Genomic DNA, 22,525 nt, shown 5'->3' with positions numbered 1-22,525 from the left:
AAGGAATGGTCCGATCTTTATATCTCTGAACTAAAATTTGGGATATGTTGTTTGAATTCTTGGCCTTTTTGAGGACTTCACCATTGATACTGGATAAATCATGTAATCTTTGCATTTCTTCCTTCTGCAAAAAAAAAACAAAAAAAAAAACCTTCCCCACTTTTAGGTTGTACATATATGCATACACATACTTGGTTTCTCTTGATCCCTTTATGAAATAAATTGCTGGTTACATAGAAAGAAACTCAGTTTGGTGAAAAATTAAATCTTGCTTAAAGACAAGGAAGAGATGTGTTCTGTCAGTCATGCATCATCTCACCAATGTACAGTTATTCCCAGTAATATATTTTTATTATCTTTCTTATACTTAAGAATTTCCTGATCCAAGAGAGAAGGGTGATGGATTATTGGTTTGCCTCATGCTGTGGTGAGGCCTCTGTGTGTGCAGTTTAAAATGTTACTGACCTTTTTTCTGATATTTTGCTTTACAAATTCAAATCTAGTTTATAGGTTACTATTTGTAATTTTGCATTTCCACTAACTGTTGATGTTTAGGATGCTTTTCCCACAGCTTATTATTCTGCGTGTTTCAAGAATTACTTCTATTTGATGATTATATTTTCTCCTGCATTTCTAAAATCTCTAGATTCTGTTGTGTTTCTATTCCAAGTGTATGCTTTGGCATTTGCARCTTTTTTAAAGTTCAATTTATTTCCCCTTTCATATCATAAAAACATTAAATAAGGCTAGTCATAATGCTAATCCTTGCAGTGCCCACGAGATGCACAAAGCCTTTCCTTTTTTAGTGTAGCATTGTAACTGTTATTCAGGTAAAATGATCAGGATCTTTTCTGGTTTTGTTTTAACTATGCATCCATTTTTAACCTACCTGTTATCCAAGAAAATTGTATTTAATCAGTTCAGTGTTCAGTTTGTATTCTGCTATATTACTGGGGTATTTATTTTCCGCCAAATTTTTTAGTCAAATAATGCCAATTTATCATCAAGCTGATACAGGGATGTATCACTTACTGTATTCGCTTGTTGTTTCACAGAATCATAATGCATCCTGTGCACAGTCTAACTTACATGGAGTACATGTATCCTGTAAAGTTTGTTTTTTCCACTGTCCATTTACTAACCACAGAATGATTGCAGTGGGAAGCGAGTGGTAATATGGCTATAAAAAACACAAATTAATTCAGAGATATCTATAAAATCCCAGACAAGCCAAAAAAGTAGTATGCAGTTTTCTTTTTACTAACCCTCTAAATTCTTTGCGATTTTTAAGAACAGAAGATATTCAGAGGCTGTGCATAGGCAGATCTACTAAAGCATCATAATAACTGAAAATAATAGAAGTCAGTCAGCATTTTATACCTTCAAAGCACTCTGCAAATATAAATCTCTCTCATATTTGTGTAAGGCAAGTAGAATTCTAACACTGAAGTGAAAGTGAAATAATTTGTTAAAAATCTGCACAGAACATCAATTTCAGAAACCCCAAAATTGTGCGAGTTTACTGAAGTGTTTTTCTATACCTGGGCTTGTACTGTGTGACAATCTAATCTTATATCCAAATTAGTGTCAATTATATTAAAAACCCAACCACCCATTCTATTTTGAAAATGTTTACCATCGTGCCTATGTTTTATTGCCATTCGTGCAATTACCACATGAATGAAGTAGTTTTGTTTTGTAGCCAACTATAGTTGCAATGAACTCTTCATATTGTCATTCTATACAGTAACTATAAGGAGTTTTTTAATAAAAATCAAACACGAAAATACATTCATTTCAGGTGAGGGTGACAAGGATTCAGCAGATAGAGAAGGACATCCTTCGTATACGACAGCTCCTGCAGTCACAAGCAGCTGAAGCAGAGGTTAGTGAGCAGTTACTTGCCTTCTTTTGACTAGGGCATGTATCTTTACTCATTTAAGTAGGGTTTTTTTGTTTTTTTTTTAACTTGTGGACAGCCTTATTTGCATCAGCAAGTGCTGACACTGTTCATGAATTAGTCAATGTAAGTAGGTAGACTGTAACTGTTTTGGGAATAAAATTTGGCAGTATGTTACTGTTACCAATGAACTGAGGGTGGGATACTTTGACTATTCTCTGTGCTACTCTTGTATTTTCATCAATATTGATATATCAGTAATTTCAATATATCATAAAGGCTGAGTCTTGGTTTTAGCAAATAATTATATAAATTAGTAGTACTTTTCTTTCTACATATGAATCTCTGATAAGCAGCTTCATGGTTTGCTTATCTTTTGAGAGAAGATAACAAAAAAGCTGAATGCAGTTTCTGTCAGACTTCATTATAGAAACCTTGCATTTTTTAGTGTTTAATTATTGGGTTCTATATTAAGAAGTACGAAATAATATTTCCTGTAAATGACAAAGTTTGTAGTAGTGACTGCCATTAGTAAAAACTACACTCACAGTGGAAATTAACTTGCAAACTCAACTCCATTTCTAATACCTGTAACTTAACTATAAATTGTATGTTGAACCTGAATGTTTTAAGGTTTGTCTTCCCCCAGAGTAACTACTGTGAAAGTTCAGGGCAGCTTTAAATTATTAAGAGGATGTAGATTTTCCCAGTGTAAAAAGTAAATGATTTCATAATTCCAGAATTGCAGGGGGAAATCCGGTATTACAAGGGAAACTGACTGTAGTGACTATAATTAAAGTTGTCTAGTGTTTTGACACTTTAGCCAATCCAGCTACGGTTTTGTTTGATTTATGCCATAGATTGCTGCTTTTAAAAGTTGGTAGACATTTTAGAGAATTCAGTTATCATAAAAATTGATAGTATTTTCTCTCTGGCCTCTTCCCATCTTCCTTCAGTTCAGTTCCTAACTTTTTCATTTAATTCTGTCAGCACGCCATACTAAAAGAGGGATTGGATTTTTGGAGGAAGTGACTTTTGCTTTCATAGTAATAAGTTTCCCAGTTTGGCTTATATAAGTCTCCCAGAATCTGACTAGCAGACTTGCACAGCTGCATTAAGTGTTTAAGCAATTGAATTAAATGACAATAGCACTGGGCTTTCAGTCTCCTAATCAGACTTTTATTTTGTACGAATAGAAGTTGTCACAGAGGAATATAGCAACCACAAGGAAGGTGCAATCTGGCCGGTGTCAGGAAGAGCCAATTAGAAGTTCTAATCTCTAGTTTTGTTATGAAGTTAAGCTTCATAACTCTTATTTTGAGCAAAATGACATATCTTCCCTTCCTTTCACAAGTTACCATAATTGAGCAGATGCAGCAGGTCACATCTATTTGGAGCTTGTTTTCAAAGTAGCAAGCTCCTCTATTAACCATAAACCTTTTTTGAATTAATATACTTGATTGTGAAATCTGTAGTCTGGAGGCAACTTTGTTCTTCAGCCAGAAAAAGAAATTAGAATTCTTGGTCTCCAGCACTCATTAGCTATCTAACACAGGCTTTGTCAGCAGTTTACAAAAAGTTTTAACATCCTCTTTACTGAGCTGTTTGCCTCCGTATCTCACATAATAGGCTCTTCTAGTTACCAGATGTTCTTTTAATGCAAATATCTGTGATTAGTGCTTTGAATCTAAAGGTATTTGGTATAGACCTCACCAGTGAGCCTTGAGGGTTGGTAAGGTTTCCCTATGATGGTATTTCTGTTTTCCCAGATGGCATGCAACATACTAATTTTTAAATAAAACAGAAACATGTTAAAAATAATAAAATTGCTTAATACTGAAAAGTTAGCAGTGTGAAACAGTGTGGCTTCCTTTTGTGTAAATATGATACACTTCTTAATTACACTTAGGCTTTACTAGATAGTTTGTAGGACTTGGCTAGCTTCAGGGCATAGAACAGAAGGTGAACAAGACAGTGATAAGAAGAGAGAAGATGCTCTTCTGTCTTCGAGGCCCAGAGCTATAGTCCAGGAAGGTCAGGTACTTATCTATGTTCTGCCATAGACTTTCACTGAGTCATGTTACTACAGCATAATTTTATTTTCATACAGTTTTACAAGAAGTTTCTTTGCATGACATAATTGGTGGTACTCTTATGTGAGAGGGGTGCCCGTCATTCCTTTTTATTTCAGGATGGGAATACATTTCATTTCACTTCTTACATTCTCTCATTCAATATCAAATCGATACCACTTTTCAGTAATGTGAGAGGGAAGCACAAAATTTACCATTCTAATGAAAAGATTTTCTCTGAAAAAAATGTCTAGCTTGTTATTGGACAGATATAATTAGTATCGTTTTAAAAATAATTTGAGGGCATTTTCARAAAATGTGTTATGAAAGCTATCAAAATGCTTCTGAACAACAAATGCAGTTTATTTTTAGTGATCTGATTTGTATTTATTTACTCTTAAGTTTTGAGGAAAAGTTGGGCTTGAAATCAGTGGGATCACAGGGAGAAGGAAATCAACTCTCACCCATAGTAGTTGCTCTGGGTGTTATATTATGCTCTTTTACCTCCTGACAAAGTGCTTCAGTCAATGTATAAGGAGGTCACAGTTGACTAAAATGACACTGACAACTTTTGGGGGTAACATCATAAAACGAGGCATGTGTGCACACACACCAGGGTGAAAGCAGGGTGCTATCACCATATCTAGCAGCTGTCAGCTTCCTTAGTGGGGCAGCTGAGCAGTTCAGTAGCTGGAAGTCATTTCTCTGTGCCCTACCACATGCTGCCTGACAACCTCCCCGTAGCTGCGTTTGAGTGTGCAACCAACACCACCTCATTCATGTCTGCTCCCTTGACTGCTCCTGACTGCAAGCCAGTAGTGTGGATGCAGTTCTGCAAGTAACATGTTTGGCAGAGAAGAGTAAATATAATACATTGTAAGACGAGTCTGTTGACTAGTTTCAGAAAAGGGATGGGGATATGTTGTGAAGGGCAGTCTGCTGGGGACCTGTATACAAGCACTTGAAAGTTGTAGGGTAGTGCTGAAAGGGGAAGAGTAAGTTGGATCAGCAGACTGAGGAAGTACACGGTCTTAGGTGGAGGTCAATTTATGGGCAGAGAAGTAATACAAGATGTCATACTCTTTATTTAAAAGAATTTTACTAATGTTCAGAATTAGTTAAATATGTGCGATATTGTACAAGAGGTATGAACTTGGTCTGAAGAGCCTTAAATAAGTGACTGCTCTGTCACCAGTGCTTTCTCTTCCATACAGAAATTGCCTGGTGGCAAGTAAAAAGGTAGTAGCGGTCAAATTTCAAAGTCTGTATAACTGAAAAATATAAACCTGAGGCATTTACTATATTCTTACACTGTGCCTGATATGGTAATACCCATCTTGAATGTGCTCTTTAAGTCTATAAAGAATTAATAACAGCAATAATAAATTCCACGGCTTGTCTACTGATTTCCTTGTCCCCTGTGGTGATGCCAGTCAATGTAGAATCTAAATGCAATATATATTGTAGTATATGACCAAATATAATAATGTTCCCTAGAAAATAACTTTGGGAGATAAAGCAGCAGAGAAAATTTTAGCTCACCTTTTAGCACATTTTTAATGTTTGGCAAAGTTACTAATGCCTGTAAATTAGAAAACTGAGGTAATTTGCCWGTGAATGATGTTACCTTCCAGTTTCTTGAGACTTCTATTGTATAGTTCGTGAGATTTTTAGGTTTGTAATCCACTTTCAAGTTAGACCCTCCAAAAATAGAATGTTGGTTGTCAGGTACAAATCTGACATTGCATTTAAAAGAAAAAAAAAGCAATTTCTTTGCAAGTATTTCGTATGGTGTTTTTAATTTGTTATAGTGGCACAGACCCTTCTGTCATAATATCTGTCATTTGAAATATATGAAGTGTTTCCATTTAACAATGGTGCTGTAGATAAAAGGTAAAGGTTTTATTTTGTGCAGAGATTATGCTCAGCAAGCTCTAAACTATTTTTATAATGCACCGTGATGGTTAGGAGTTCCATTRAGGATTTGACTCACTACCATTTTTTTTTTCCTTTATGATTAAATTGTAATAAAATAGTTTCAATCTTATGGTTTCTTGGCTTTGTTGGTTGCATTATTCTTGGTTTTACATTCTTACATATGTTTGTATGTATATAGCTTTTGGATCTACTATGCAGTTATGGTAAAATAAACTTTTTTTTGTATCTAGAAAATAATAACTTATCTCTAGTTTTTAATACACAGAAATTAATGTGATAGATGAGTATTGTGAAAGAATTAGTGTCTTATGCCTAGAAAAGTCATTATTCCTAATAACTACACAAGGGACTACTTTTGCAACTCATTTTTTCAAAGCACTCAGTAAAATTATGTGTAATAGGTTATCTTAGCATCAAGGATCAAGGCCTGCTATTCTTGCAAACTTCGCAAATTACCCAGAGATTTGTCTTTTTTCTACTAGTAAATACAGAGAAATTAATTGACAAGTGATAGCTACTGTTCACTTCAGAAGCATTTAGAGTACAGTGACAAGATGGAGGGAGCCTCTCTATCTGCCTGGAATAGGCGCTTGCAGTCTGTCACCATTTTGCTACAAAAGTGAAGGGGCATAGTCAGTAACTTCCAAACTTAAAGTTACTTTCGTAGTCTGATACCAGAATTCAGAAATGACGGAGGCCTCCAAACCCAGCTAATGCCTCCTGAGAATGAACACTCTTGGATTTTAAATGAACAGCTGCAGAGGAGGTTTCTTCAGAAAGCAGAGAGAAAGGGAAATCGTATTTAGATTTGCAGTATTTCAGTTTTACCAAGACCTTGCAGATAAATCATGAGAAACAGTTTTCCTGCCTGCATCTGGCCTGGAGCTTTCAAGGGGCAAATTCAGGAGAAAAAAAAACCAGAATGACCTTTCTTAGAGGAAAAGATACACTATAGTATGAACTGGATACGTGGCTCAGAGACTATAAGCTCAAGTGGAGGCTTTTCAGAAATAAGTGTTAGTATTTCTCGTGCACTTTACAGCCATCATGCATTGCRTAAAAGAGATTTTGTTATTCATCCATTTCATGGACAATTTAATGAGAACTTTTATAAGGCTACCTAAGACAAGGTACATCAGAAACTGGCTGCTGAAATAACACAATTCACTTCGCTCCACAGTTCTTCAGAAATCATGTCGCAGAGTACGTGGTCCTGTTTAGCACAGAGGATGTGTGTGCCCATCTCTAGCTGCTGTACCACCTGTAGGCGTAACGGCATCTGCTGTAGTTTACATGCTCCAGTTCTTTAGCTGACGTGGTTGATAGCTTGCACGTTTTCATCCACAGGTCCTACCTTCAGTGGTAAAGATGATGCAAAGAGGGGTCATCCCTGTTGTGGTTATACTGTCTTTATAACCACTAACCCACAGTCTGTCAGAGAGGAATATTAATTTATTTACAATAAACATTTGTTTACAATAAAAAATAAGTTATACATATATAAAAATATTTAATCATACATATATGTGTGTGTGTGTATAAAAAAAACAATCAGCTTCAATAAATACCAGTTACCTGCTGGCTGCGTGTTATCATTAACTCCTTTGGACTGGGCTGCACAAAGAGAAGAGCTTGCACTTCTCACTTTAAATGGTTCCAGTAGCTAAAGTGTAAAAGTCTTTGCTGTGAACTCGAAGGTTTCACATTGAAGCGCTGCTGCTGACTCAAGTGGTGGTAAAGCATGTGTGTGTTTGTACGGGTTGTGAGTGCACACACGCATTTCAGGGGAGATAAGCCCTGATAGGATCTGCTAAGAATTGCTCTGTAGTTATAAATATGTTATGTTGAATATTTTTTGCACTGGTATATTTGGGGAAGGGGTTACGAATGGTCTTTTGTAAAGAGCATGATCTATGTGCTCCCTTTTTGATCTGAGTGGTGGTGACAACAGTTTAGTTTTCATGTGGCTGTACAGAGAATTGGAGCTCCTTCAGGAACTGTAATGTGCCTGCACCAGGTTGCTGTATCATTTGCCTTCATTCTGAAAATATGATTAGACTGATCAATAGCAGATTGTTTAATTTGTGTTAAAGGGGTTACTCCTGCACTGTTTGCCATTAAAATGTAGGAGGATTCTTACTATACAGGTATCCTTCTGCCCACCCGGAAAGCATTTGTGCTTGAATGTGAAGCTTAATGTAACCGTGCTAGCCTTAGTCTCCAGTAAATGCATAGATCATGTGACATTGCAGAGCAGACAGTTGTTTGCTCCAATTCTGTTACATTTCTGCTAGCGGTGTGAGCACAGCTGGTGGAGAAGGGTGTTGCTGTGTCTCCCTGCAAATCCTTTGTCTTGCAGGGCTATAATCCTCCGAGGACATGCTTCACTTTCATCCTGCAATTTTTCTAAGACGCTCAGTCTCAGCAGTTAATTATTGAGGCTAAGGGTTATGAAATACAAAGCACTGTTCAGTGGCTTTGTGAAGATACAGCATCGATGCGTTTAGAGTTTAGAGAGCTTTGAATGGTAATGTGCACTTCATTTCTGTATATAATTTCATAAACTCCCGTATTAACAGAGGGCACCTCAAAACAAGCATGATACAGGCTCCCATGATACAGAGAGGCAGAATGAAGGTCAAGGAGCAGCAGAAATCAGCATGGCAACTACTGGTACTGGTCAGGTAAATCAGTTATTTTTTTTATTTATATATATATATATAGTATATCTATATCTATATMTATATAATTAAAGTATAATTATGTGCTTGAAATGTACAATGCTTACATTTTGGTATATACTTTATTGTGTTTTTATACCTGTTCATTTTTAAAAGATTGACATTTTTCTTCATTCCTTCTGGAAGTGAGAAATTTCTTATATTTATTAGAAAGAATTGTTTTAATAGGATGAAGTGTAAACATTCCAAAAGGCAGGCAACAGTTTTCTTTCATTTAAATGAGTAATGAGCCTAATCCTAAAAAGGAGATAACAAGAATAACTACAGAAAATATATTTTATTCTGAGTGAACTGTAATATTAGGAGTATGATTTTAATTATGTGAAAATTTTCAAAATTTCACTTTAGATATTATCACTAAAATATCAGTGATTTAAAAAAGAAAAGAATCAGATAGTAAGTTTATCATTAATATTTATGTAATACTATTTTAGATACTATCTGAAACAGTAGTATCAATGAGATAATCTCCTGGAAGTGTGCTGAAGGATAATAAAATTGCTTTTAAATAATCTTTCATTGCTGTTCCTTTATTAATGAAATATATTAGCAGGGGGGTACTTTAGAGACATGCATTAAATTCTTCTTTACTTATTCCTTAAAATTAATATTTATTCAAGTTTGGGGCTTCTTTTTTTGGCTAAAAAATGCTTCGATTTATTTACCATGCAGTAATGTTCGTTCCTTTAATAATTGCCAACTGTAGCTGAAATATTCACATTAGTAATTTGGGTTCTTAAAACTTTGCACTATAAATTTGATAATTCAATTCATATGCAAAATACTTCTGCTACTTTAGGGAAGCAGAATTATTTAAATCCTTCTGAAAGTATCTCATATGGGAAGATTTATCAAAAAGGAGATATAAATTGTGGTTTGGCTTGAATATTTCATTTGATTAAACATAAAGCGCAGCCCATAATTTTGCTTTTGAAATATATTTGATCACCATTTGGGATTAAGTTCCCTCTGTTATATCTGAGCAATTGCTTGAGGCTCTCACTCTAATTCTTATGACGGCTTTATTGTTTGGGAAAAAAATAGTTCAGCACTGCTTTGGGGTTAAAAGCATAATGTATTTAAATAATTGATGTATTGTAGCTGTATTTTCTGTCTTCATCGTATGAATCAGGAGTTATTTTGGACAACAGATATTTTACATGGAAGAAGGGATTGTCTTATGTCTTGGCAGACTTATGCAAGTGGAGGATTCGTTCATTCATTCACAGTTTTATGTTTAGGATTTAAGCAATTTTGAACTTTTTGTCATAAAAATGTTTAAAATATTGGTATTCTTTTCTCCTGGAGGTTGATAGATCCAGGACTCTGAATCTGTGCTCTAGGAGACAGCTGGGGATTATTCACTTTTAGTGCAAGCCCAGAGAGAGTAGGCTTAATGGATTGGGCATAGCATTTATTTCTGATAAACCAGCTCAATATATTTTGATTTTTTGAGCATTCAGTATTAAGTGGAGTGTAGAAAGCTTTAACTGAATAATGTGCCTTTAATTGGTTTTGTCATATGAACAATGTTAATTGAAAATTTGCCAGTTGAAGACAAGGGTTTTCAGGATTCAGTCATGTCCTTTTCTSTGTCATCTTAACAGTGAAAGACAGGAAAGTATAAAAGGAGAAGAAATGAAGTGGGATAGGAGAAGGCTTAGAAAGAGAAGGATCTACACGAGAAGGGTCCTTGTTACATCTCTTTGTTATTTTTCAGTTTCTCAGATGAATGGTTGCACCTCTCTGATACTAGTCCTTTCAGATCAGTCTTTAGGAGCCAGTAAGAAAGAGGATTACGTTTCATTTGGGCCTCCTGGCATCCTCCAAGTAGTAAGGCCAAATGATGGCGCTGAAGGAAGTAGTTACCTGGATCAAAGTTGATACAGTTTGGGGGGAAACAACTGGAGAAGTATGCTATTTCTGTCTATACTGTGCTGGACTGTAATAGCTAGTGCCCCAAACTTGTGTCTTTTTTACCTGCTTGGATAAAATGAACATACTGAACTTAACAGTGGAGAATTTTGGCACATACATATACAGAACCTGTAATCCTCTGAACGTTGTTTGAGGACAAGATAATATCAGTTAGTGTAAAAATCTCATGTTTCTTTTCCATATTCATAGCATTACAGGTTATTAAAGAGAAATAATTTAGAAAGACCAATATAGTTTTCATTCTAAACTTTAAGTTTTTCAATTTTTTCTAGCCTCAACAGAGAAAATAAGTGTTTGTTTACATAGAAAATATATATTAGAATAAAATAATGTGTGAATTTAAAGCATTCTAGTTATACCTATTTAGCATCCTGTGCTAATACTTACTCTGGAATATGGATGAAATATTCTGGGCTCACATGGAGAATGAAATGAGTATAATGATGTCAGTTTACATATTCCAGCATAACTAGAATTTTTTTCTGTCTAGACAAACTCTACATGAAGCTATTTCTACCTTTTATTTTAGTCTCTTTCAGCTTCAAATTTAGAACGTTGAATGAATAGCAAATACTGTGAGAAGAAATGTTCATTTTTGTTTCTGGTGCACCTAAAAAAATCACAGAAGTTATTTCATAGTGTCTTTTATATTGTTTTTCAATTTGAGATATATTTTTATTGAAAAAATCATATTCAGTGGTTCAAATAGCCTGACAATGTTGTTTTGTAAATTAAGCTAATACTTCATGAATAGTTTTTTAGCTTTTGTACTGGATCAACATAGGATTGGTGACTACCTCAGTAAAATGATGTTTTGATACTAAAAGTGACTGAGCATTTACAGTTCTTATCACTGATTTCAACTTATGTGCTCAGGTTTTCTAAATTAGGTATGCAGGCACTCCCTTGGAAAATTTTGCCCTGGTTCCATCGTCAATAAGCTACTGATTGCTTTTAATTTCATAGTTGACTTGTATTTTAGATCAGCAAATTACAAATCAGTAGATTAAAAGACCTGTCTCTTTAGAATAGTTTACATTATTTTGCCCATGACTTTTTAAATGCCACTGATACGGTCCAGTAATATTTATGATTTTTGCAGGAGTTTGCTCCTGTGATTTCTTCACAGTTGGCAATGTTTTGAAAACAGTTAAGAATATGAAGCAATCTTTCAATTTTTGGAGTTCATTTTTTATTTGGGCTGTTACATCGAGAGGACAAACATATGCTTCCAGATRAACATTTATTATATTAGCACCTATCTTGATCACTGTGGGTAACATATTTACCTAGACGTATATAAAAGGCTCAAGAACTCTTGGAAGTTGTCTTCTCCCTATCTGAGCTGGTACAGGAAAAAGTCAGCACGAGCAGAGAGTGGGCTCAGGACAACCGGGCAGACTTCTGTATCGTAAGGCACTTGGCTCAGCTGGGAGACGAGATGCAAGCTCACCCGGCAGAGCGATGAAACAAACACAACAGTATCCCCTTGCAGTGCTCACTCGTCAGACGTGTTTTTAAGTGCCCCAAACTGAATGGAKTCTTCTTGTGAGGGAGGGATATAGGAAGGGAAACGTCACAGATGGGAAGCAGAGAAAAAGAAAGAACTTAAAAAAAAAAAAGGGGGGGGGGCCAAAGAAGAGAGGATAAAAGATAGAGGAAAAAATAAGGAAAAATATAAGTACACAAAATGATTTTAAAAAGCAAAAATGCTTATAGCTGGGCCTTGGATATAGTAGGTAGGTAGGAGCATGCTATCTCCAATAGTTTCTAGAGAAATTACAGCAAATAGTGTCAGCATTACTTTATAGCTTTTCATTAGAAATAAAACAGATTCACCCACCTGTAGTTTGCTTTTGATATGGACAAATTCAAGTAGTTACTTCTTGTCAAGAGGTAAAACTAGAAGCTGCTTTTTTCTGTCTGTAAAAAACATAATTCAGTTTTTTGCCAAGTCCTCCTTTTTTTCTTGGTGAAAATAGTAATTACAAAAACTGTCATTGAAAAATACAACTCTTCTGATACTGAATTTAGGCAAAATGGATAATAAAACCAGTTTAACCATAACATCTAAATTGCATTGGGGGATGGTGGGGGATACCTATCTTAACCAAAATACATGCTATCAGTTCATTATTATAAATATGATTCTGTTATACAATGCTGAAACTGAATCAGGCAATAGCTGGTGTTCTAGTTAGACTCTGTCTTATACTGAATTGTTGTTTAAATTTGTAGGGTTCTGCTGCTCGAATGGACCATGAGACAGCCAGTGTTATGAGCTCTAGTAACAACTACTCTGTTCCTCGCAGACTGACAAGTCATCTGGGTACCAAGGTAACCGAAGATTACAAACCACAGGTCGCTAATGTTACATTTCTACTAATACAATAACCTCATTGTTTTTGCCAGTAGTACTAATATTAGCTGAATGCTCTGTCCACACATACTAAATTTATGGAGTTAAAATTTTTAAATATTTTTTTCAACTTTTAAAATATATGCACAGAAATTCTTTTTGTCTTTTGGTTGCTGATGATTAACAGAATTATTACAATAAGGAAAATGTGATTGCAAGAATTACGAATTACTTGTGATGTTGATGTATGATCCGTTATGTAAACTAGCCCTTTTAAGAGTAGTCCTTGGAATACTTTTCCAAAGTCTGAATCCTTGAAACAGATGCCATTGCTAAGAAAAAAAATATATATATATATGTAAGCCCTTCATGGTGATAAATGTCTGTTCATTCGCTCTATAATAATTCAGATAATATGATATCAAATAACAGAAAAAAAATACAAATTGGTCATTGTAACCAAAAAAACTGAACTGAATGTTCTTAGAAAGTAGAAAAAGTGAAGGGACACTGAAGAGGTCATCTAATACATCTCTGCTCCCCAGTAAAGCATTAATTCTTTACTGCCAATTCTTGACAGCACATGACAGCTATCTAATCTATTAGTAAAAACTAATGATAAGCAGTCTCCGTCAATTTTTCACTCTTTCTACCATTAAATTTTTTAAATGTCTAACCTAAATCTCCTTAGCTGCACTTTCCCTGTTATCAGTGGAAATAAGATACACTTTTTGTTTTTTGAAGCAACCTTTTACATGCTTGCAGTATATTCCAAAGTTACTGAAAAATTAAAGATGAAGCATGATACACAATAGGGAGTGTCCTCAAAATATATGAGCAGCATGAAAAGAGAGGAAAAAAGGGCAAATCTGTAACACAATTGAGTTCCTGAACCACTGGAGTTTATACTACTTCGGCATCAGCAGCCAGACATATTATCATTGTGGGGCTGAGCCCAATCTCCTGGGAAGCAAGGCGTATTACCTTGACATAGTATTAAGTTACATTTGGCCTTAAAACAGTGTTATAACGTTGTAATTTCTGTCCTGCACCGTATGCATGCACCAAATGGAGGTAACATTAGCTGGAGTGTCTGTTTGCAACTTTCCATTACAAAATGTAGAATTCCCCAAAGGWGCAGATGCGGGGGAGCCCTGAATGCAGGGAAAGGGACTGTGGGGAAGGAAACAAGCAAATCAGTAGGTTCATTGTGCTGAAGGGTAAGAAAAGATTGAAATTAATGCATGAGAAGAAGGGAAAGCAGTAGAGATTTTAAGTAGAGGGATTACATTTACAGATGCAGAAAGAGATGCCTCTGTGTGTAATATATATAAAGAACACGCACACACACACCCCTATATCTTTATCAATATAAAATATGGCTTCTCCTGTATTATATGTGCCACAAGTCTGGAGGCCAGATTTTGATGACTTCTACAGCTTTAGTCTCTTAGAAAAATTTACCTTCCAAATCTAAATTACTGTGGATTAAAACTGCTGCTTAAAATGTCTGTCAAGAGGCATGCATAAAGCAGATTAAATTCCCTCTCTTTCAAGAATCCAAGTGGATTGTCTTAATACAGTATTGGATTTTTCCAGTCTAGGACATCAGGATCTCCAAACTGGGATGCTAGATTGCCATAAAATTGGTTCCAAGACTATTTCAGTGGATTTTGCATGTCATCATACAATTTTACAAATTTTAAGATTTGCATTGTTTCAGCAATTCTACAATGTTTAGAAAAATACATTTTAACAGACTCACTGTTTATTCTACCTGCTGCCATCCAATTTTTGTGTAACTCGTCTTCAGAGACATAAGAATTGTCTCTGAAGAAACAAAATCAAATCAGTCATTGATCTGGTAACCAGTGCAATAATGTAGTTGTTATTAGGAAACTTTGTCCAACAGTTCACAAGTTTCATTTCTTGCTGAGTGGGTGTATTCTAAAGAAATGCACCCACTGCTACTTGATAATTCCCTTTGATAGTATCTATATGTTGTGCTGTGTGTTAGTACGTTACTGTTTTTGTTGGCTTTAGGAGCTTTGGGTATCTAGATAGTATCTAATGTTATCTTGTACATCATATTGTTTCTATTAAAAGTTCGTTAAAAACCAAATACATTTCTCAATCTAAAGTTATTGAAGAAAATGGAGTGGGAAAGACAAACCTGAGAGTGCATTGGCCACTGTATTATATGACAACCAAGGGAACCCCTCAAAAATTGCTATTTTTGAATTGAAATTTGGTTGCTCTGAGTTCAATGTGTAATGCTGGTTTTCTAGTGGCTTGCTTTAGTTTGACAAATGCTTAGTACTTTATGTTGTATCTATAAAACGAGCATTTGTTTGTTCTGCTTCTTTTATCCATGTAAACTTGAAGCAAGCTTAACTGCCCTAGTCAGTTTTGCGTTGGCTGTAAATAATCTGACCCATATGCAAGTTGTTTATCCTAACAAAAACTGATTGGTTAATTGAAATAGTTTTAAAGGAAATTTTTTTCGTGTGTGTATATAAGATTTTTTTTAGTTCCATGTAAATTAAAAATTAATGTAATCAGTCTTATCCTTTGTCTAGGATAAGTGTATTAATTCCACAGAGCAAATAATTTTTCACTGAAGAGCATTGTTAACTGAAAGTGAGATTCATATGGAACATTCTTTTTGAGATAAAATTCATTTTAAGTATATTCTAGCATTTCCAAACTAAAGCATTTTCATCAGTATGTTTCTTTAGCCCCTTGTACAATGGAAAGTAAGAAGTCTTCATGATTAGTCTTGTAGATTAATATAGTTACATATAGTTACCACCCCATTACTCCAGCCATTTAACCACTAAGTGAGATTCATTAACATTATAAATGGTGAAGAACTGATAGTACTTATTTAATTATTTCTAAGTGGTACAAATTCTGGCACCATTATAGAAGTACATTTTCTTTTTTGTTTGTGCGTACCATTCAGAACTTCATTTTAATCTAATTCAATATGTATTTTTTAAAGGTAACTGTATTTCTAAAATCATTTGACCCGCAGGTGGAAATGGTGTATTCATTGTTGTCAATGCTTGGTACGCATGATAAGGATGACATGTCGCGAACTTTGCTGGCCATGTCCAGCTCCCAAGACAGCTGCATAGCCATGCGTCAGTCTGGATGCCTTCCCCTCCTCATCCAGCTCTTACATGGCAACGATAAAGACTCGGTGCTGTTAGGAAACTCTCGCGGTAGCAAAGAGGCCCGGGCCAGGGCCAGTGCCGCGCTGCACAACATCATTCACTCGCAGCCCGACGACAAGCGAGGCAGGCGGGAAATCCGCGTGCTCCACCTTTTGGAGCAGATCCGGGCTTACTGCGAAACGTGCTGGGAGTGGCAGGAGGCGCATGAACAAGGCATGGACCAGGACAAAAACCCAAGTAAGTTCTGTGAACGGTACACGAATGTTTAAAAGATACTTTGAAAACAGTGAGTTTACAAAAAAAATCAACTTTAATCTGACTTTTTGTTGAATATATGCTAGGTTTCTTTTAAATAAATATGAATATACTTGAAGTTGAGGAAGGATTAGGAAATAGTATCTATTACAGATATGACATCCCATTTATAAATTTGGTCTTTAAATCATAGGCTTTGGTATGGTTTCCAGGCACTATTTTAGGGTTTTATATTTATAATCTACAAATTAATATTAAATTTTACACTCATTGCTATTTTACATTTTAATGAGTAATGGAAAAAAAAAAAAAGGAGAGAGAGATACACCCTTCTGGATTACCTAACTGCTTTTTCTGAATTAAGGGAGGTTTAGAGTTGCCATTTTGTAAATATATGCTGTAGACCTCTATGTCAGTAATACTACTGAAATCATTGGGCTCTGTCATGCATGTTGGAGTTTAGTGCAAGAATCATTTTGCAGAAGTGGGGATCTGAATAAGTTGTACCAATACAATTTGTGCTTTAGACAGTCTAGTTACGAAATTATGAACTCTAAAAGTTCTCAGTTATGAAACAAAGGATTTAATTAACCATCCATAAGGGCATGAAGAAAGAGACTCAAAGAAACAGCTTCACCTTAGGTGTTGTATTATTTAATGCCTCCAGAAATTTTAAATGTATTGATTTGTGTCACTAAGTTTATTATTTTTCCAAATTAATTAGATAATTTTTTGTACTTGAAGTCATATTTCTTACCAATATATATATTCAGAATTCTCCCTAAATTCTTTTTCATGAAGAGTCTTTCAGCATCAAGTGTACTTATTTCTAGTACTTAGATGTAATTTTGGGCCTCTGTGTATAAACGTTTATTATTAGTGTTCCTAATTAGTTGTCTGTTCTTGTATCTTCCGAGTAATCCAAACCCTGAAATAAATAGCAATTCATTTATTTTAAGATTAGATTCTCTTTGGAAAGCTTATGATCTAGACAAAATAATACACCTAGGAAATACTAATTGTTACCTCTTTCTGTATCAGTGCCAGCTCCAGTTGATCATCAGATCTGTCCTGCAGTGTGTGTTTTGATGAAACTTTCATTTGATGAAGAACACAGGCATGCAATGAATGAGCTTGGTAAGACCAAATGTTTTTCTCTAGCTTCTTTTGAAAAGCTTGCTGGGAATGCTGACATTCCTTTCTTGTAACTTTCACTGAATATAAGCTTTTTTACCACTCATTTAAACAATCATCAGTTCATTTGTATCAGTAGTTGCCCTGTCAGCGACTGATGCAATTTAAATGAACTTACAGCTAGACCCTTTCCCACTTGACAGGTTATTATGCAAGTTAGCATGACCTGTGGATTTTGGAAGAGTATTACTATCATGGAAATATTTGTGATTTTAGATGTATTAGACTTAAAATGGAGACTACTTTGCTGGGGGGGGGGGTGTCACAAGTTAAGCATATTGATAGGTTCCTATGTAACAGGCTGAACTTTGTAGTCCATCCTCTGTTAATTCTGTGCTACTCTTTACTATCAGTGAAAATATTMTATGTATTTTTTTCTGTGAAAATAAAATTCAGTAATAATTATTAAATTAATAATTACCAGATTTTCTGAATAGCCTTTTATGTAATTGGTGTGAGTTCATCAGCCAAATGTAATTTTTCACTGGGTGAAGTTAAAAGATGAGTGTGCTTTTTACCTTTTCAAAAATGTTCCTATTCCCACCTGTCCCCCATCATCTCAACATCATGCTACCAAGCTTTTCAGTCTGTACTAAGCACAGGACTCAAGATCCAGAGGCAGTATTTAACAGTATGTTTAAGAAATTATTATTTATCTTTCTGAGCCTTTAGGGTTTCAGATGTTTGAGGTTTTTTTCTGTACATATGAGTGTAATTTGCTCCTGGGTGTGTGTACTGTATTCTTATATTAAGCTTGAATTTTTTTTTTTGTATTCCTTTTTAAAGGAGGTTTGCAGGCCATTGCAGAGCTGTTGCAGGTGGATTGTGAAATGTATGGACTTACAAATGACCACTATAGTGTTACATTAAGAAGGTATGCTGGAATGGCTCTGACAAACTTGACTTTTGGAGATGTGGCCAACAAGGTAAGAGTAGAATTTCAAGCATACAGTAATTTCAGTTCATAGCTGTGTGTGAATTGTTGTTCTGAATTGTGTGTGATGAAAATCTCTAGGATAGGATATTACTTGCATTTGGGTTCACAACAGAAATTCCCAAAGAATTGCGCCATTCCATCCTGTTCCTAACGGAGAACGCCACAAATTGAATGTTATATCACACAAGTATAATATCAACAAGTTATTTTTAATTTGTCACTGAAACTCAGGATTTTATCTACTGGTTTTATTTCTGTATAAACAATACACTAGGTCTTTCCATAATGTCTAGCATCAGATGATTATGGACCAATGATTATGGATAATGATTGGTTTTTCTGAGAATTGGGAACTAAAACTGTTAGTTGAGTCAAATTTTGTAGAGTTGTTACTGCATGATATTACTGTCTGATGAATTTTTGCAATCATCTTCAGTCTGGATCATCTTTCTTAAATGTTTGGAGTATGTCTGGCTTATAATGGGCACTACTTCAAATAACTGGAGGAGAAAATAGATTCCCTGATTTCTAATAAGGATCTTGCTTTCAAATGATAAAAAAAATTAATAATTTCTTGTCTCAGAGTTTTCCAAGATATGAATCTTAAAATAATTTCATTTGGGCAAGACTTTTATCTTTCTACTCTAACAGAAGACATTTCAAGAGTGAATGGAAATAAAACCATGTTTCCTATTACTCACTTTTTGCTTCAAGCTTAAACACGGTAAAGCATAAATCCCTGCTACAAATGAAGTCTTCACAAAACATTGGCTCTTTAAATCATCTGATTAGTAATTGCTGCAAGGCTGAAGCTATTGGGTTTGTAGCATGAACAAAGCTACTCAGTGATATAAAAGTGTTGCGCAATTGATGAGTATCAGTTTTACTTTTTGTTTTTGAAGAATTAATTTAATTTAATTTAGTTGTGCTTTGTAACAATTTCTCATGTAAGCCTTACAGTTTTTCAGTTACTTAAAAAGGCAATTTGTTCTTCAAATGTCAGGAATGTTGATGTATTTGTGTAAGTTTTAAACGTTCATACTACTGTCTGATATAAGATTCACAAAGTTTATCTGAAAGAAAAAGTATGATTGTGAAACTCATAGGCAACCAGTAACAATGCATTACCAACTTACAGGTGAGTGTCCAGTGTGCTATCTAGGACATAGTAAAGATGTAAATTAGTAGTGTTTCAGATTTGGTCATAGACTTGTTGTCAAAAATACAAAATTTAGCACATCTTTAGCATGCAAGTATTTTCCAGAATAGAAACTGATACTTATGCTTAACTTTTTATTAGTTGTAGACCAAATATCTGTTGTTGGCAGCTTATTTTACTATGCTTTGTTAAACTTCAGAGATGATTAGCTTAAAATATAAAAGCATTATGCACAATCAAGCTGCCTAATCTGCCATTTAATTCTCTCTTTTTTTTTTTTCCTCCTGATTCCTAACAGGCTACGTTATGTTCTATGAAGGGCTGCATGAGAGCTCTTGTAGCCCAATTAAAATCTGAAAGTGAAGATTTGCAACAGGTAACTTCCTTTTGCAATTAAATATTCCCTTAGCTTAGACATTTCCATCATCTTGCATCTCTTCCATTTCATTGTGTTATACTGAATTATTGTATCTCTGCTCTCCTTTCCTAATATTTACTTTAATTCTACTCATTTTGCCTCTCCACAGGTTAATTTTATGTTTGAATCCATATCTTCTTTCATGGAGTCTCTAGTGTGCTGTGACTCTTGTCTTTTTTTTGAATGAGGCTCTTTTAAATATGCACCATCCTTCCTGGTCTGATTGTGTGTTTTCAATATCATTGCCCTGTTTTATAACTGGAAAAGCTGAGAAAAAGATAATATAAATCTCTCTCCTGAGATTACATAAAAAGTCTACAACAGACATCAGAATAGAGCATGAATGTGAATTTTTGGTCCAATTTTTCAGCCAGTGTGGAAAGCAAGGAACCTGCTTTCAAATCTTTGTTTTACGTACTCACACACAAAAGCCAGTACCTTTGATCAAACTTCATACTGAAATGTTGGGACAATCTATCTAGGAATAGAATGAAAAACAAATTTCAGCAAAAGGCTAGTTCAGTAGCTGAACATTACCATTGTTAATGGATTCCAGAAATCCAGGAGGATGTGCTGATAAGCTACTAAAGAAATAGCTGTATTGAGATGCATTATTTTTATTTCTTGTTTTGCAGGTCATTGCCAGTGTGTTGAGAAACTTGTCCTGGAGAGCAGATGTAAACAGTAAAAAGACTCTACGTGAAGTTGGAAGTGTGAAAGCATTGATGGAATGTGCTTTAGAAGTTAAGAAGGTATCTTTTATGTGATAAGTTTTGAAGAGATTGTATTAATTTTACACAGAATACAGATATTATCCTTTTTGACATTAGCAGTTGGTCAAATATTTGAGGTGTTTCAGGTAGTTTCCTTTGAAGAGGAGAACTGCTTTGAGTTAACTGGGCAGCAGCTGATCACAATGTAGCGATGACATCTGAGAACCACTAATGTTTCTGGAATTTTATTTATGAGGGTTGATAGCTTTCACTGTTCTGTTTCATGAGCTGTACTGTTCTAATGGCACATTCCAATAGCATTTTTTATAATTTGCCATTTAATAAAACCATCTTCTGATTTTGTGATTAAATAAACTTCCACTTTGCCATTCTATAGATGTATATTTGGTAACCAGATAGGATTATATTCTGTCCCAGAGTCCATTGCCTGGTAATCTACAGACCCTTTTTACTATTACGGCAACTGACAAGTATTGTGGCTCAAAGTTTCTGGCAAGCAATAACAAATTCATAGATGAGGGAAGGAGAGATAAGCAAACAAAAGTAGTTCTGTGTGCAGTGCCGCCTGCCTCTAGTTTATGTGCACAGGAAGCAGAAACTGAAACCTACTTAATTCATAGTTGTGAGGAAAACTAGAGAAATAGTGGCATATGCAGGAAAACAGAAAGCAAAATATCGGGCATCAGTATACAATGTGTAGAGATTTCATGCCAAGCAAAAATTAAATTCTGTAGTTAACTGGAAAGAAGCCAGATTCCATCGTCAATGAATTTTGTTGTTTGCAAGTCTGGGATAGAATCAGTGAAGCAGTTTGTTTCTCCAAGCTGTATTTTCAGGCTGTGTACAGGCTCAGAAGGAATTACTGTTTTCATTTATTCTTGGTTCACATTTTCAAAGCTATCTTTGCATCTATGGGAGCTAGAAAAACAAGTTTGTTAAAATCTCATCGAAGCTGACTCACATATTGCTGAGGGATTATGATCAATAGTTGAAATTCTGTCATTTTATTATCTTCCCAGGAATCCACCTTAAAAAGTGTTTTGAGTGCCTTATGGAATTTGTCAGCACACTGCACTGAGAACAAAGCTGATATATGTGCTGTTGATGGTGCTCTTGCATTTCTAGTTGGCACACTGACATACCGGAGCCAAACAAACACTTTAGCCATCATTGAAAGTGGAGGAGGAATATTAAGAAATGTTTCTAGCTTAATTGCTACTAATGAGGACCACAGGTGAATATATTTTCTTGTTTTCTGAAAATCTGTAGTGATACCAAATGTATATTTACTAGACAGTTTGTATGACTGAGTTCTAATATGAATGCACATATTGAGTAGAGTAATTAAGGATTAACTTTTTTAAAAGATTTGATAAGGCAGGTATTCCATTTAGATAACAGGACTATGTAAAAGGATTAATGTATTTGCTGCTTGTTAAATGATGAATTGTACTAAAAGCTTTTCCTGGAAAGAGAAATTCATTAGTTATATCAGTCATAGGAAACCACCTGAAATGGAAAATTGTTTCATATAGAGAGTGTTGTGTGGGAGCAAATTATTCATATCCGTAGCAGAATTTGATTAGCATTCAGATTAAAACTGAGGAAAAATAAGGTATATTTGCCTGGGAGAAAGCATATTTTATCTTTACTAGGACTAAACTTGCTTTATAGTGTAGTAGGTTTTTGGTTTGTTTTGTC

General features: G+C 34.9%; 1 protein-coding gene across 3 annotated transcripts in view; it reads left to right on the top strand.

The window, feature by feature from the left end:
* The window catches only part of APC (APC, WNT signaling pathway regulator), a 95,920-nt gene that overhangs the window by 65,893 nt on the left and 7,502 nt on the right, over nucleotides 1-22,525 (top strand). For 2 of the 3 annotated variants that reach the window (XM_026059873.1, XM_026059874.1), the window contains exons 7-15: nucleotides 1,802-1,885; nucleotides 8,490-8,594; nucleotides 12,828-12,950; nucleotides 15,986-16,364; nucleotides 17,424-17,519; nucleotides 18,363-18,502; nucleotides 19,971-20,048; nucleotides 20,726-20,842; nucleotides 21,844-22,058. In XM_026059873.1, coding sequence (XP_025915658.1) covers nucleotides 1,802-1,885; nucleotides 8,490-8,594; nucleotides 12,828-12,950; nucleotides 15,986-16,364; nucleotides 17,424-17,519; nucleotides 18,363-18,502; nucleotides 19,971-20,048; nucleotides 20,726-20,842; nucleotides 21,844-22,058 — 1,337 coding nt within the window. The remainder of the gene's footprint in view (nucleotides 1-1,801; nucleotides 1,886-8,489; nucleotides 8,595-12,827; nucleotides 12,951-15,985; nucleotides 16,365-17,423; nucleotides 17,520-18,362; nucleotides 18,503-19,970; nucleotides 20,049-20,725; nucleotides 20,843-21,843; nucleotides 22,059-22,525) is intronic. The other variant, XM_026059875.1, reaches the window with a different exon arrangement.

Source organism: Apteryx rowi, unplaced genomic scaffold (assembly GCF_003343035.1).
Source record: "Apteryx rowi isolate R43461 unplaced genomic scaffold, aptRow1 scaffold_161, whole genome shotgun sequence".
Lineage (NCBI taxonomy): Eukaryota > Metazoa > Chordata > Aves > Apterygiformes > Apterygidae > Apteryx > Apteryx rowi.
Note: the sequence above shows the minus strand (reverse complement) of the source record. Positions and strands in the feature narration are given on the sequence as shown.